This window comes from Diplotaxodon limnothrissa, linkage group LG5 (genome assembly GCF_057381915.1).
Source record: "Diplotaxodon limnothrissa isolate DT_005_m linkage group LG5, D_limnothrissa_male_GT1.1, whole genome shotgun sequence".
Lineage (NCBI taxonomy): Eukaryota > Metazoa > Chordata > Actinopteri > Cichliformes > Cichlidae > Diplotaxodon > Diplotaxodon limnothrissa.
The window spans coordinates 26,549,246-26,564,823 of NC_140600.1; the positions used below are offsets into that span (position 1 = coordinate 26,549,246).

Genomic DNA, 15,578 nt, shown 5'->3' on the forward strand with positions numbered 1-15,578 from the left:
TCTGTGTGCTAACTAAAGGTAGAGTTTATGTAGTTTCCAGAGAGGCAAAACAAAGCTTACATTGTGATAAGTTCACTCAAAGGCGATAGAAAAAGATGTAAGTGAAGATGTCGAGAAATTATTTTGAAAGGCAAGGATACGAATGCCTCATCCGTAAAGATTGCGTGTAATGTAATTTATGTTTTTTACCTGAACAGTTGATGTGTTTCTAAAGTAGGTTGTTTCCCAATGACATAATGTCTGAGAGCAAGGTAAATTGTGGTACTTTTGTGTTTTTCAAAGGCTATGTGGGACAGTGAACATGGGGTACTTTGTAGTATTGTGGTACAGTTCCAGGTGATGGATGCTGGAGTAAGGACAGACTGTGATATCCATGGTCACTACCAGGTTAAGACTTGGATAACAGCAGAGATATAAAAGAGAGACACAGCCCTGAATAATTATTAATTGTAAATTATGGGAAAATTTTGAATCACTAAGGATAGTGTTAGAAATGTATCACTGTATTTGTATCTGAATTGGCTAGATATTTTGTATGCACAGTTTTTATGATACAGTACCACTGGAATGAAATTTCCTTTAGACAACTGCCCCAGAAAGTACCCGTATACAGTAGATTATAGCACAGCTGCTGAGCTACAGGACTTGCTTCTACAGTAGAAGAGCTTTAGGAGGAGTCATCAGTTTGAATTTAACACTCTTTAGTAACGCTAAAGCCAAATTTATCCTTTATACTGGTCTTACCAGTACCACCTAGGGGTTGGTTAGCAGTTCTAATGGCTCACATATTATCTGCCTATATACTGTAGACTGCAGTTGGCTGAAAGAGTGGTAACCTTCAGAACTAACACAGGTTAGCTGGCCACAGCCACACAGAAAAACAAATCTACAGAAGCTTCTAACACAAAGGATTACTGTCCCACTTTAGTGCCTGGACACCATTATTGAATATAAAACAGCTTTTTCCTTTTTTTTATCTGTACAGAGCTCAGACTGTGTGAAAACTGGACCCGAATTCAACAGGTAGATGATGAAACGTGTTAAAAGCCAGGTGTGTAATTAATGTTGCTGAGACTTTTTTTCAAGCCATGTAATAAACTGGTGACCCTCATTCAGAGGGCCCCCCTGTGACACACAATGATATAAGCTTAAGAAAATGGATGGCTAGATAGATCTTTTTCAAAGACTTGTTCTAAATTTCAAATATAAAAATACATACATCATGTTGAATCTATGCCATGAAGAACTAAGGCCGTTCTGGAGGCAAAAGTGGGTGTAACCCCATATTTGGAGGTGTGCCTAATGGACTGGCCGGTAACTGTGTATTTGATTAATCTGATTAATAGTGTCTCAACGAAAAATGTCTCCCTATTTATCAATGTGCTCTTTAAAAATATAATTAGATTATAAAATAGTGGCCTAGAAGATGATCTGTCTATTTGAATACAACAGATTAATTAATTTATTTATTTGTTTGGTTTTAGAGTGTAAAAAAATATATATATATATATGAAGAACACATGAACAAAGGTACCATATGTATTTTGCGGGGGTTTTGTGTGAAAATATATCTTATGTCTACATGGCAACGATCTTCCAAATACATATGAACATATTTTATGTCATATCTCTAATCTCACATTAGCCAAGCCACTGTTTTTTCACTTGTAGGCCAAAATTTCTCCAGCACTTCTAAGTTCTACAGATCTTTCAGATGTAGCTGAAAGTGTGGTTAAATAGTACGTACATTACGATGTACAATTTATAAAAGCTAGAAAAAAGTACTACTATTCAACACTGCACATACTGTTTAAATGTTTAGAGCCAGCAGTAGTTAAAAACATTTAGCAACAATCTGCTTACAAACCACACAACAATAATATAGACTAGCACACACACACACATACACACACACACACACACACACACATACAGGTAATTGTTTTACACAACATATTTAAGATAGCTAAGGTTTTCATTCTGAACCAGCCAATGTTTATAAAACATTTCAATATTATTGTCCAGACTCTGTCCAGATATTTTATGAAAAGAAAACAGTGTTGGTTTTACAGTTACCAAAGTGGACAGTTGTCTGATACACATTCACACTGTCGAGATAAAGAAAAACCTGTTTCCAGACTGCACCAACATAGCTGATCACATTCTAAAAAATACATTTCTATATGGTGAAAAAGACTGCAAAATGAATGCTTCATGTATTTACCTTCTAAATTATGATTTTATGTGCTCTAAAAGTTATGCCTTTAGCCTGATAAGAGTAAACAGGTCAGAAAATATGATGAATGCACCAGAAGAAGAAAGACTGACTCCTTATTCACTAAATTCAACTCAAGCTCAGTAGGAGAAATATTCAATTTTATATACAGTTTGATTATTTCGCCTTTAATGTTTTTACAGCTGCCATCAGTTAAACAGACTTAAATTGTGAAGTTCTCCCTGTCATCTTTTTTTTTACTTGATCAATTACAATACCAAAGTGTCTTTTTACAAAATAAAGTGTGCGTTATTGACTCATGTCTTTAAGAATACCTCAAAACAGGAATAAATTATTTTAGTGCATGACCACTTTCAGACACATCTTAGGAAAATAAATAATTCTTGCCCGAAACACAAAAGCTAAATTTGAATTTTATATGTAAAAATAGGCACTCCATGCCAAAGTCTTGCAGGTGTTGATAAACACCAAAACTAATTTGGCTTCACAGAAAGCAGAAGTTACACGCAATAACCAAATACAGTAAATTTTACATTTCAGAAAAGCAACTAGGATTTTCTTCGGCTTATTTTATTTATGACAGTATTAAGTTTTGGCCAAAGCAAAAATACAGAATTTATTGTTTTTGTTTGTTTTTTTAACTCACCATACTAACAGGACTTGTTACACCAAAGGTACATATTGCACATATAAAATTAGCAAAGTTCAAGTCTGAATCAAAAACACCTTGTGATGCATGCAGCTGCTCCAAACAGGCTTAAAAACAAATACAGATCATGAACGTGGTTTTACAATCAAAAACACTGTGGAGGCACTTCAACACAGTAGCCTAAGGACAAAGTAATTGTGTTTCTTGCATTTTGAGGAAAATAAAAATATATTCTTTCAGGATAAAAGGTGAGGGCTAAAAGTGTTTGCCAGTCTTAACTCAATGTTTCTGTCTCCACTGGAAGGTACGCTCCAGCAGTTCAATAGTCCTTGTGACAGGGGAAAGGCTGTTTGGCTTGCAAATGTCCCTGCTTACAGTCTGCTTTATATGCAGGAATGGTCACGCTGGATTTTGGGATAAAAAAAAGGGTTTGGTTTGGAGGCTTTTTTTCATCTTCATTCTTGCCTCTGCTCCCTGGACTTGGAAAGCAAAAAGAGGCTTTCTCTTATCCCTTTCAAATGTCCCCATTACGACGGGCATTCCTGACTCCTCCGGCGTTGTTTAATGCTCACTTCACCATTGAAGCTGGTCCTCGCACTGTCATCCCGCCTTCTCTTTGTCTTCCCAGTCTGTTCAGAAGATACAGGGCTTCAGTTGAATTGCAAATGACTGAAAAATATACATTAAGATAATTTCCTATAAAGGAAAACTGATAGAAATATTGTGAAAAGAAAAATCAAATCATGGACTCTACACAGCCAGTGAGTTTGGCCGTGTCGTCCAATGGCATAAACTGACATCATCATTTAGATACATGCAGTTAATATTGTTATGTAATCTTGCTTTTTTGCACATGGCATTTTACCTTACTTTAACAGAGATCAATGGGTGAAAGAATCAACCTAACCACTAGAGGTCAGTATAACATTGAAGAAGTACATGAACAATCCAGCCAGACAATTTTACAAATAAATAAACATAAACATTTTTTAAAACATCCTTCTAATGTAAAACTTTTAAATCTATGGCTCGTGTAGTAAACACCAAATCATTCTGACATTATTCTAGCACATAGTGGTGGATGTCTTCAGAGTGCACGAGTATCTCACATCATGAAATACGAAATGGCTGAAAACTAGTTGTAAATGCAAACGTTTTGACAGGTGTGACAGAATGTGGTTGTCCTTAAAAGATGAAAAATGTAAAAGTGTCTTCCCCACTTTCTAACAGTTCTGAAGTTTAGTTGCTATCGGTGCCAGGAAAGCATCAGAAAAAAAGTGTTTTAAATGGGGCTATATGAATATTTGTTAGATTAATTACATTATTATTATTAATTATTATTACTTATTTTTTTAAGTATTTTTAAGTACATTTACTTGAAAGGATCATAAACATGTCAGAAAAGAAAAGAAAAAAGAAAGGAAAGGAAAAGAGAAAAACACAAAAACAAGTCATGCTGACTTTCTAAATTTGTCTACAGACCTTGGCGTCCCGTTCTGCAAATTTCTGGAACATGTTAGCATAGGTCTTTTTGTCTTTTTCATGATGTTCCTTAATCTTGCTTTGACAAATGGAAATCTGAGCACGAGCTGCTCGGTTTGCTGAGTTGACTTGCAGTACTTGCTGAAAGTCTGCCAAGGCCAGGCTGAACTCATTGCGGCGGAGCCGGGCTTCCCCACGACGATACAAAGCCTTCTCATTGTTTTCATCAAGCTCAATGACCTTTAACGGACACAAAATAAATGAACAGTACAGTAATAGTATAGTAGTAGTTAAACATTCATCAGCTACACGTACAGGAGATGGGCAGACATCAGCTCACCTTGTTGCAGTTGTCCACTGCTTGTGTGAACTCTTTTAATCGCAGGAAACACAAGGCCAAGTTAAGGTGGGAAGTCAGAATATAATCTTGTATCTTCTTCTGTTGCATGTCTCCGGTACCAAACTCTATCTCTAGCCAAGAAATGATGCGCTGGTACTGGATGACTGCCTGGTAATACCGCCCTGCCTGATGAAGGAACAGAATATATCTTTATAAATCTAAGATCTAAAAATAAATAAATAAATCATTTACTGGCTTGAGTGAGCACCAGGAGCTGTACCTTAAAATACTGATTCCCTTTACTTTTTACTTCAGCAGACAGATCTAGCTTTTCTTTCAAGTCCATTTCCCAGGAATCTTTAGCCTTGTGAAAACACAGAAAGAGCATAATGACTTTTTTTAATTGGAGTTAGTGAACTGAAAATATGTCTATAAAATCTATGAGATCAAGTTTGCCTCCAACTAAACTTAAACACATTTATTCCATTTACTTAAACACATTTGTCAAACAACATTTATTCCAGTCTCATCTCATCTTATTATGTAGAAACTAGTGCTCACCCTTTGGAAGTCTTTAAGAGTAATCTCATATACGATGTCTTTGTCTGGTCCTATTTTGTATTCTGGTTTGCCTTCGCTTCCAAAACCATACCTGTAAGCATATAAATGACCACCTGATTATACTAACCAATAATTACTATTTTGAAGCATGCCATTTCTGCATACCAACATCTGTGTCAACAGTTGACCCGAACCACTTGACATTCAAGCTCCAATTTGTGACATGATTTGAAACTGCTGCTGAAAATTCCCCACATGCTATAACCATCAAACATTTCTAATAAACACACAAACCCTTTGAAATGACATCAAAGGAATTTTATTTAACTTTTTTTAGATCTGAATTTCTGAATGATATCATTGGACAACTGCTTTCAGTGAAGTTGAATATGGATACAGGGCATATATTTTGAGTGTTTCGAATAAATATAAATCAATTGCAGAACATACAGAACATACACACTTATATGTATGATATGCACTGACATATATGCTCGAAAAAATGGTGTGTAGTACTTAATGGAAAGGTTTAAATAAACCAAAAAAATGCAAATGTTGTATGTAATTGTAACCTTAATAGTGTAAAAGAAAGATTTTATTATATCAGTGAAAAGTCTGTTTACATCTGCAAAAATAGAGAGCTCTGAACCAGATATTGAGAAAATATTTCCTTTAAGGTTTCTTCCTTTGTTAGCTGATAAGTGACTTCATTATATTTAATGTTTATCACTAATATTGTTTTTTTTTTAAATTATTGAGAAATATTGAAAAATACAATAAAATTACATGAAAAAAAGCTTTAATAGCTTTGATATTTATGAAATAAAAATGAGATATAAAATAATTAAATTAAAGTTATCATCATAAAGGAACCTACAGTCCTACAGTTAAGACACCTTAAATAAAAATTTCATGAGATAATAATAAACAAAGCGCACATAACTAATTACTGATTGTATTTCATTAACAAAGTGACATGACATTTTTACATTTGTTAGGAACTTACTTTGGTTTTAAGTAAAGTAAACAGCACTCTCCTTTCTGCATCTTGTCCATGGCTCGGTCCACTCCCAGAGGAATGCTTTTATCTTCAGCCTGACCAACAATAAAGCTGACGTCCCTGCAGTCAAACAGTCGGTCACCACACCTTCCCTCCAGGTGCACTGTGAGACACAGGGCACAATTTAATCTATGATGTTGTCAATTACTATACAGATTGTTTATCAACCTGGCACAATGCCAATTATTGATGAACAAACAAATCATGTCATTACCGTTCACAATTGATCCATCGTTGGGATTAGTGTAACCTTCCCCTTTGACCTTTATTCTTCTCACAATTCCACCATCGCCTGTAAGTACCTCGCCTTCAAACTTAATTAGCTCCAACTGTGTGAACATAGAAATGCCATCACTATACAAATGGTGGGACAACGCAAAATACAAAATTACAGCTCTGCAGAACTTTCAGTAGGTGTGGGAGGTGAATTAATACATAACTAAAAATAAGTAGGAGTTATCACTGAAAATAAAAAAATTAATGACTTATGGTAATGAAATAATAAGAAATGAAGCAAGTACACTGTGTAACCAGACACATACTGTTTCTATGCCTTCTATGTCATAACTAGCCAGCTAGCTAAGAAAACCAAGTCTCACGTATGAAAACATCAGTTTTATCTGTTTTATTTCACTGTAGATCAGTTTAAAGTTGGGAAAGAATATTAAATTTAACTTTTTCTGTATATATATGTTTAAAAAATTATAAATGCTCAAGTATTTTAAGGATAACTAACTACATCTGCAAACCCAAGTCTCTCTTGGTGTTTGGCTGGAATGCAAACTTCAAAGTTCTGTCAGGTTTGGGGTTAAGTATGATGTCCCAGTAGTCTCAAAACCTGTGCACATGAAAACCAGACATGTGCACACAATTTGAGTACGTGAAACAATATGAACAACCAGAAAACCACCGAATGTGGAGCATTCTACGCAGTGCATATCCAGCTCTCTCATATGTGCTAAATACTGAAGTAGTTCATACTTTTTCAGTGTATGTGTATTTTTTTCAATGAGAGCAAAACTTGGTAATGTTTTTTTATAATCCTTTATACTCTCTTTTAAGGGTATAAATAAAAAACATATATTGATAAATTTATTAGCTGATTATGTCTGCTTAAGCAACATTTGATGAGCCTACAAAGTGAAAGCTGAACTGAGTTGAATCACCAACTGGGAGAGTAAAACAATCCTTTTTCATGAATATATTGCATTTAATGGGGCCAACATGAAAAGCAGATCAGAAAACTAAATTATACTTAACACTGATTATTCAGGAAAGAGAAGATCTGAACTGTAGTGTCACTGAGCCCCAAACACACTCGTAAAGGTGGTATATGAAACTATGCTGGCTGTATGACTGAGGGGGATTAAAATAGACAAGTTAATTTTGTGACCAGCGAGTTCCATCTGCAGAGACATGCTCCTAAATTAAGGCCCTCAGTGCAATGCTGGATTAATGTGTCACACAAATGACAGCGCTAATGTGACATGCCTACCTCAAATACTACTGAAGAGCTGGGAGGAATTTTGTCAGGATTTCCAGCAGCTCCATAAGCATACTCGGGTTTGCACAGCAGTGTGCACACCTCTCCTCTCTGCATGGACAACACAGCAATGTCCCAAGCCCTGAGGACTTGTCCTGTGAGTAGATCAAAAATATTTAAACAATTAAACAAGACTTTGTTGGCTCGTTCGATAAGTTCAAAGGTTATATTACATCATTCAGATATATAAATTTAAAGCAACAATTTTTCCTGCACACATTTCAAACCGATCATTTTGCTGAGGATTACATGAAAATGTTGATATTTGTAAATATAAAATATCCAGCTTAGCTTAAAGACTGAAAGAGTTCAACAAATCAGCCAGCATCTCTAAAGCTTACTTATTAAAATTATATGTCTTTTTTTTTTTAATGCGTAAAAAAATCAAAGTTCTGACAGGCTGATTTTGTTTTCGCGTGAAATGGAGAGCCTTGCATCTTTCCATATATACTGCTTAGGTAAACTAATCTGATTAAATTAAGCAAATGTGGGAGTTAATACAAGGATCTGACATGCATCGTCAGAAGATGTTTTATTTCAGTCCAACTTGAAATTAATCACAGGAAAGTGTTTAAACAGACATTGCTAACACATTTACATGTAAATACGTATTGCCTGCCTACCTTAATCATTAGTGGCAATTAAGAGCCCTGGAATACAGTTCATACCTTCCTTACTCACTAGCTAGTTCTTGCTTTTAAGTATATTATCTCCCCCTGCTGGTACTGCGACTTCTGTATGCACGTCCATGTCACACTTTGAAAAAGTAAAGTGTGAAATGGATACGGTGGACCGACATATGAATTATACATTTTGCTGTGATATTGGGTTGCAAGTTTTCAGTAGTGTGTTGCTGCAAAACTACTATGCCTCTCAAACTGGCATAGTAGTTGAATTTTTTATGTAAATTAAAGGACTGGACTGAAAATAAGTGAAGGAAATATACATCATGAACATCTTTGAAAGACCTTCCAAAATTCTGGAGAACTATTGGTTGAAACTACTTAAAGGTACAGAATTACAAAGACTGGCTCCTTGGTAGCAAAATATAATACAATACTGCATTTACCTTTAATTTATCAACAGTTAGAGACAGTCATGCCAGTCACCTACCTTTGCCCACATGGAAACAAAAGGGCTCTTTGCGCTCTCGACTACAGTCAAATTTCTTCCCAGTGACCAGTTTCCCAGTGTAGTGAACCATTACTTTGTCCCCAATCATGGGCCTGTCTCCATCTACCCCTGCACGCTTTATAACCTGCAGAAAGAAAGACAAGTGTCTCCTTTAACAATAAAAGCTTCTACCATTTAACAAAGAAAATAAAAAAGATAACTCCTAGATCTAAAAGGGAACAGATAAAAAAAAAACATGATGTTCCATATGGTGGAAAAATGAGTCCTACTTGTGAATGAATGTCAACAGTCACATGATGACAGTATTGTAAATACCTTGATAACTCCTTGGTCTTTATTGGTTGTTACATCAATGCCCTTTGCAGCAAATAGGGCTGTGGCTGACTGGTGATCCATTGGCAAATCCTGATCAGTTGTCATTTCTGCGCGCGGAAAACCGATAGTATAACACTGCCAACGATACAAACACACAAGCGTAGATGTTAGCTATCTGACTGACTGCTTGGTCATTAAATTTCCTTGCATCTCATGTTTAAACAGGAAAATTATGCATAATATAGATCAAATTTGCGGAGCAGGGCTAGAAAAATCAGGATATAGGATAAAAATATCAATGTGATCACCATAATCCACCCACCGAATATTACTGTTACTTCACCTTATATAACTTGAAGCTATTTTAGGGACACATGCTCTAAATCAGTATCTTGTACAAGAAATACATTTACAGTTATTGTTAGCAGCATCCACATCATCATTGATCCCAGCTTTAAGAGAAACACATTTGCAGGCTATGGCACCTTTTCTGATCCCCCCCCCCCCCCCCCCCCCAACAGATAAAGTAATTACATAACTGTGAATCTAAGTGAAAGCAAACAGCAAGTTGCTCACTTCACTCATTTTATTTTGTAGCACGCTCTGTACTTACAGAGTACACAGAGTACTCGCAAAGTGTGTATCTCCAAGACCATTACTTAATGACCTTTGTGTGTGCTTGGAAAAATATATAAACACATCTGGATTTTTATTGGACACCAAAATGAATTCTTCAGAACCACATTCGCATAGTTTTACTGTTTATTTTTAAAAAAGCCTTTTTAACATAGCAGAGCCTTCCATCTAAAAGCCTCACATGCACAGGGGAAACACACACCGCAACGCTAAACCTGCAGCATCCTAAACAGCCACATGATCTTCCCAGTGTTTATGATGACACAGTTAAAAGTGTTGAATTCAGTCAAGGATCTGAGATGATACACTAATAAAATATCACAACATGAGGCCCCACACTGTCTGGCTTTCTCTGGTAATGTGATACAGCTCAAACATTGTCTCTTGTGAATCAAGAGCGGCATCGATGTCAGATTAAAAATTTCACACAACTAGGTGTCATGTGAATTTCTGTTATGCTGCTGACAGTACAAGCACTGATACCTAACCGAAAATATTAGAGTTCAAAGATTATTGGAAATGTTTTAAACCAGAGACGATACAAAGCTTCGGTTTCTTCATACCAAAGTACTTTAGATTTGGACAAAAATAGTTTTAACAAAATGTGGAAACACAAGCAGCCAAATACGTAAACTGGCTAAATTCAAAAGTATAAAGATGGCAAATTACAAATAATAAACTTGCTGTTAAAAAAAACCTTTCTATATCAAAAACACTTAATATTCAGCCTGATGAAAGGCTTGCTGGCAATAATTTCAATAGCAGCTTTGCCAGACCCATAAAAACTGTAATGACATGTTGGACATGTTGCTTCTCTCATCAAAGCAGCAATCACTGTCTGCATGCTGCTTCCCCCATACACAAAACTACCATCTCCTCTGGCACAATAATGTTGACATTGTTTGAAAAAAGGCCACATAGTTATGTTAAGCATGTTGGCAAACACTGTTTGGTGATTGTTATCATATGCAGCTGTTGACACATTAACACTTTCTCACATATCATTGTGCTAGGGATGTTACTAAGGCTAGCACGTTTTGGGGGCTTTACCACACTCAGAAACACACTGTCCAGAGAGGCAAACTAAGCAAACACCCTTTGGTCTCCTAACAAAAAGAGAAGCTTCTAATTAGGCTCTCCTATTGGCACATTTTGCAGTGATAACTATAAAACTCTCTTAAAGGAGACCTATTAAGCTTTTCCTTAGTTTCTCTCATACAAATGGCTATTAAAGATTCAAAAAAATGAGATGAGCATATGTGCAAGTAATGCCTGTAAAACACCAAAAGCTCAGGCTTAGTATGACATCTCTTATATGGTTGAACATTGGAGATGCGCCAATGGCCCCACCATAAGGACATAAATAAGGAATTGTGAATCATTCAAAGCTACTTAGGTAGGGTCAAAGAATGAGAAGTGTATAGTATAGAACCGTCGCCTCACTGGGGCTCCGTAGTTAGATTACAGAAGCCCCACATGCAAAGAACAACAGCTGTATTTTTTAATGTGAGAGAATCTCTAACAGAGTATTGTTGAATAATTTATGTATTTATTGCAATCCTTTGTCATTTAAACACTAAGACATGTTTTTTTGTCTATGGTGTTATTTATTGTTTAATGGGTGGTCAAGTAAACCAATTAATGCAGTGGCAAACTGATTTTTATGAGGGTATGTGGGGGGAGAAGGGTCGTTACGGTGGTCTTCTTTGCCGAGGCTGCACCACAGTGCTGCATCTCCTTTGTAAAACGCTTCCTTTAAAATGTTTTTATATGTAGAAGTATACCATTTCGAGCTAAAATGGCCTCTTGGTATCAAGCCAGTTTGGACTCATAGAGTTATACTTCATCTGAACATAATTAAGGTCTTTCCTTTATTTATTTATTTTTAAATAAGCCTTCTACAGTGCAGCGAATCTTTGAGCAGCACAATAACGTATTGCGCAATATACTTGAAATTTATATTTTTCCCACTGACAAGCAAATGTAAACATATTTGTTTTAGAATGAGCAAATAAAGAAAATATTTGACTTCAACTGCTTTGGTTTTTGATGATTAGATTGCTGACTGTATGCTGGGAAGCCGTGAGAAAGGGGATTTTATGTGAAGGCAACCTTTGTATCGCCTGTTTTTTAAGCAGAGATGTTGAAGATACAAGATTATCTCAGTGATGTCACAAGCAGAAATCTTCTCACATCGCACCACGTTTCTAGCTCAAGTTTAGGTAGGGCTGTCAGGACAGACTGTTTCAAATAGTCAAAATAAAAAGTGCAAGTGTCCATTCAGAGTAACGTGAGGGATGCAGTGACAAGGACACAGCTGCTGATCAGACGACAGTTCTAAAATTTCCACAGACTTTATTTGAGGCAATAACCATTCTTCGGGTGGCATGTTGTTTTACTGGAGAGGAGCAGCAGCTCGCCTACCCTGCATCAGTTTTCTCGATTTTTCCATCAGTCGCCCTGTCTTACGTTATGTTCTGCTGTGGCGACAAAGAGCCTGCAAAAACTAACATTAAGCAACAGCACTTGGTCTGAGTCTCAGCAATAAGCAACATGTCCAGTGTACTGAATACCGATAAAGAAATTGACCTCATACTAAATGAGATCTTAGGAAACGTAAACTATGAGTGCCTCAAACCACAAGATGAAACCATAAAGATCTGTTTTACTGACATTTGCACTGTTTGTTCTGGTTCTTCAGCCTTGTGTCTCCCCTCAAAGTGTTTGTGCACTGACCACAAACTGTCCATCCCTCATTAGCAGCATCTTGTCTTGTGTCTTTGATATCTGATGGATTTGGTTTTAGATGTATCTCGTGCATGTGTGTGTGCATTTGTGTGTCTGTACACAATGTTCCTTCTATTCACAGTTCCCCCGCTGGCAAAGCCTGTCGGTGTTCACCAATCTGAGACCCCCTCACGTACAGCCCAGTTTCAATTTTTAAACCAAAACAAGGTGATTTAAACAAGTCAAACAGAACCTATATTTACAATTAGATTAACATATGATTTAAATAGGGTAAAACAAGTAGGTGAATGCAGACATATATTAGCATCATTTCAAGTAAAAGTTGTGTGTTCTATCAATTTGACCCTTTTAGCTTTTGCTTTTTCTTTATGATAAATATCCAACTATATCTAACAATGTAAAGAGGAACATTGCACAAGCAGTGACAGCACAGAGATGATGGCATGTAGACTACATGTACAGCTACTTTGCAGAGGAATACAGGAACAGAGCACATTAAGACAAAGACACACACACTTCAGCCTATCTGTACGTTCTGCCTCATATCCGTAGTCTGCTGATTAATATGTGAACGTGTGAGTACACAATGTGCATGGCAAACAGACATCCTGAACCAAAGCACTGTTTGACATACGGGATTTTTCCCTTTCACCCAACAACCCTTTGCAGAGTTTAAAAAGCGACAGGAGTTGACTTTTTGAAAATGCTGGCAAAAATAGATTTGACGCGAAATTTGACACTGCAAACCTTAAAAATCGATTTTTTTTGTTAAAAGGTAACAGAGAACCCCCCTTTTTTATAAAACAATATATCGTAAATTTCAGTGCTTTTAAAAAACAACAACAACCAGTTTATCTATATTCCGTATCTACCTTGAGGCAGTTTGATTCATCTCTGGGATGTCGCCTCAGCCTCTGTTTTACAAGGCCACCTCTGCTTGAGCCTCAAATCAAACTACCCGTGCGGGGACGCCCGTGTATTTGAAGTTATTCAAGGGGCCACCATCATATCCTGTAATGTTTAAGTGCTCCAAAATAAATGCTCGAGCGCCAGAGTTGCTGGTGTAATTCTCAGAAACAGTTACACAACCTGTAATTTATGTAGGTACACCTAGGCTTCCACGTAGTCTAGATATAAACTGTTATCCTCATCCTTCCCTTCCACAGGGACCCACAGCTAAGTGCCACATTTACACACACACACACTTTCACCTATTAACCCCCACCACCCCCCACAAACACGCGCGCGCACAGTGCCTTATCAGCCTTTATTTTGTGTGTGTGTGTGTGTGTGTGTGTGTGTGTGTGTGTGTGTGTGTGTGTGTGTGTGTGTGTGTGTTTAAAAAGCAGTCTTTAAATACAATGAAGGCTAAACCTTCACGATGTATCACAAGTGTCAGTTTAACTCAGCCAGGCATGAATATGCCTTAATTAGCTCCTTAATTAAGTCCGTCAGCAGCAGAATAAAGAGGAGTAAATTAAATCACTTACATGTTCTTGTGATCCGATAATAATAATTTCTTCAGCGAGTCGGTCGGTAAATTGGAAAAGCGCGTCTCTTTCACCTAATTCAAGCCCGCCCTTCTCATCTCATATCCATGGTACTAAATGTTCTGCCCATGTGGTTATTAAGCAGCGCTCTTTCAGTCTAGTTATCCCTCCTTCCCGCTCTCTTTTTTTTAATCTCCGTCTTTGCCGGTGACGATAAACCTGCCGGTGTAGTAGTAGCCACATGGAGCTCAGACTTCAAAATGACACCGGGGAGGTAGTGAGGCAGAGAAGCACACAGAGAAAGAAAAGAGAGAGAAAGAAGGGGGGGGGGGTCGAAACGAGTAGAGTTGTGGGAGGACGTTTAGAGTAAAATTAAGGGCAGGTCTTGGAAAGCAGCCACAAAGTAACACAATGTTCCGGCTGTACTGTAGCTGTACCGCTGCCGCTGCTGATGAGAACACTGTGTTCCAATAGACACCCTGACCTGTAACCCGTTCCGTGCCGAGACAGCCAGGCCGGGAACAGCCTGTACCGCAGCAGGCTGTCCTCCCCGCTCAGCTGACGACACGTATCGTCAACAGTACTGTGTAACAGCCCGCCTGCAGACACAGATGAGGATGTGTAATCACCGAAGTAAAAGCACACCTCACTGCCCGATAAGACGCGCGGTGATACGGATTAGCGCACTGTTTCTGTAGACTTACAAAGAAAAGAGGGGGGGGAGTAGCATATTTACTTATCGGAGACTTTTATGGCTTAAAGGACAGTTTACTGTCACTTATTTCAGGGTAAGGACTCCTACAAAAGCGCATGCATGTTTTTTTTTCTACTATTGTTTCTTTTATTAATTCCTGGTGGTATTTTTCCATGTTGGCATTTTTACTGGGCGGAGATAATTTGTCATCTTTTCCCAAACAGTCTGTGTTTACATTATTGTGGTGTTTACGGCTTTGCAACAAAGTATGAAGATCTTTTACTAGTTGGAAAAAAATACCACTCAATCAAGTTAGATATAAAAATCAAACTCCTCATGTTACATACTAATTCTCTATTCTCACTACGTGGTGTAAGCTATTGTTTTACCAACTTTGCAAGTAAAATCTTGGCGACAGCTGTTTTGCTGTCAAACCAGTAACAGTGAAAAGTCCTGCCAGTGTGTTAGGCGTCCATTTAAATGTATAAACACGGTTCAGGTGGTGCTGTGTGTGATTCTAGTATTATGGTATTCAAGTGATGCGCATCATATTCTATTAACTCTTGTTTTGCAAGTCAAATTTTGGGAACTATACGTTCCTATAAATTATTATTATTATTATTATTATTATTATTATTATTATAATTATTATTATTATTATTATTATTATAATAAATCATTATTAAAAGT

General features: G+C 37.0%; 1 protein-coding gene across 1 annotated transcript; it reads right to left on the reverse strand.

Annotated features, from left to right (window-relative positions):
• Window positions 1-2,394: 2,394 nt before the first annotated feature.
• fkbp5 (FKBP prolyl isomerase 5) lies at window positions 2,395-14,518 on the reverse strand. Its single transcript, XM_085353360.1, has 11 exons — window positions 14,195-14,518; window positions 9,321-9,455; window positions 8,985-9,129; window positions 7,824-7,966; window positions 6,543-6,657; window positions 6,275-6,431; window positions 5,269-5,359; window positions 4,988-5,071; window positions 4,708-4,893; window positions 4,368-4,607; window positions 2,395-3,514 (listed from the first exon to the last, which is right to left on the reverse strand). The coding sequence occupies exons 2-11, from the start codon at window positions 9,423-9,425 to the stop codon at window positions 3,413-3,415; spliced, it is 1,368 nt and encodes a 455-aa protein (XP_085209486.1). The 5' UTR covers window positions 9,426-9,455; window positions 14,195-14,518; the 3' UTR covers window positions 2,395-3,412.
• Window positions 14,519-15,578: the final 1,060 nt, after the last annotated feature.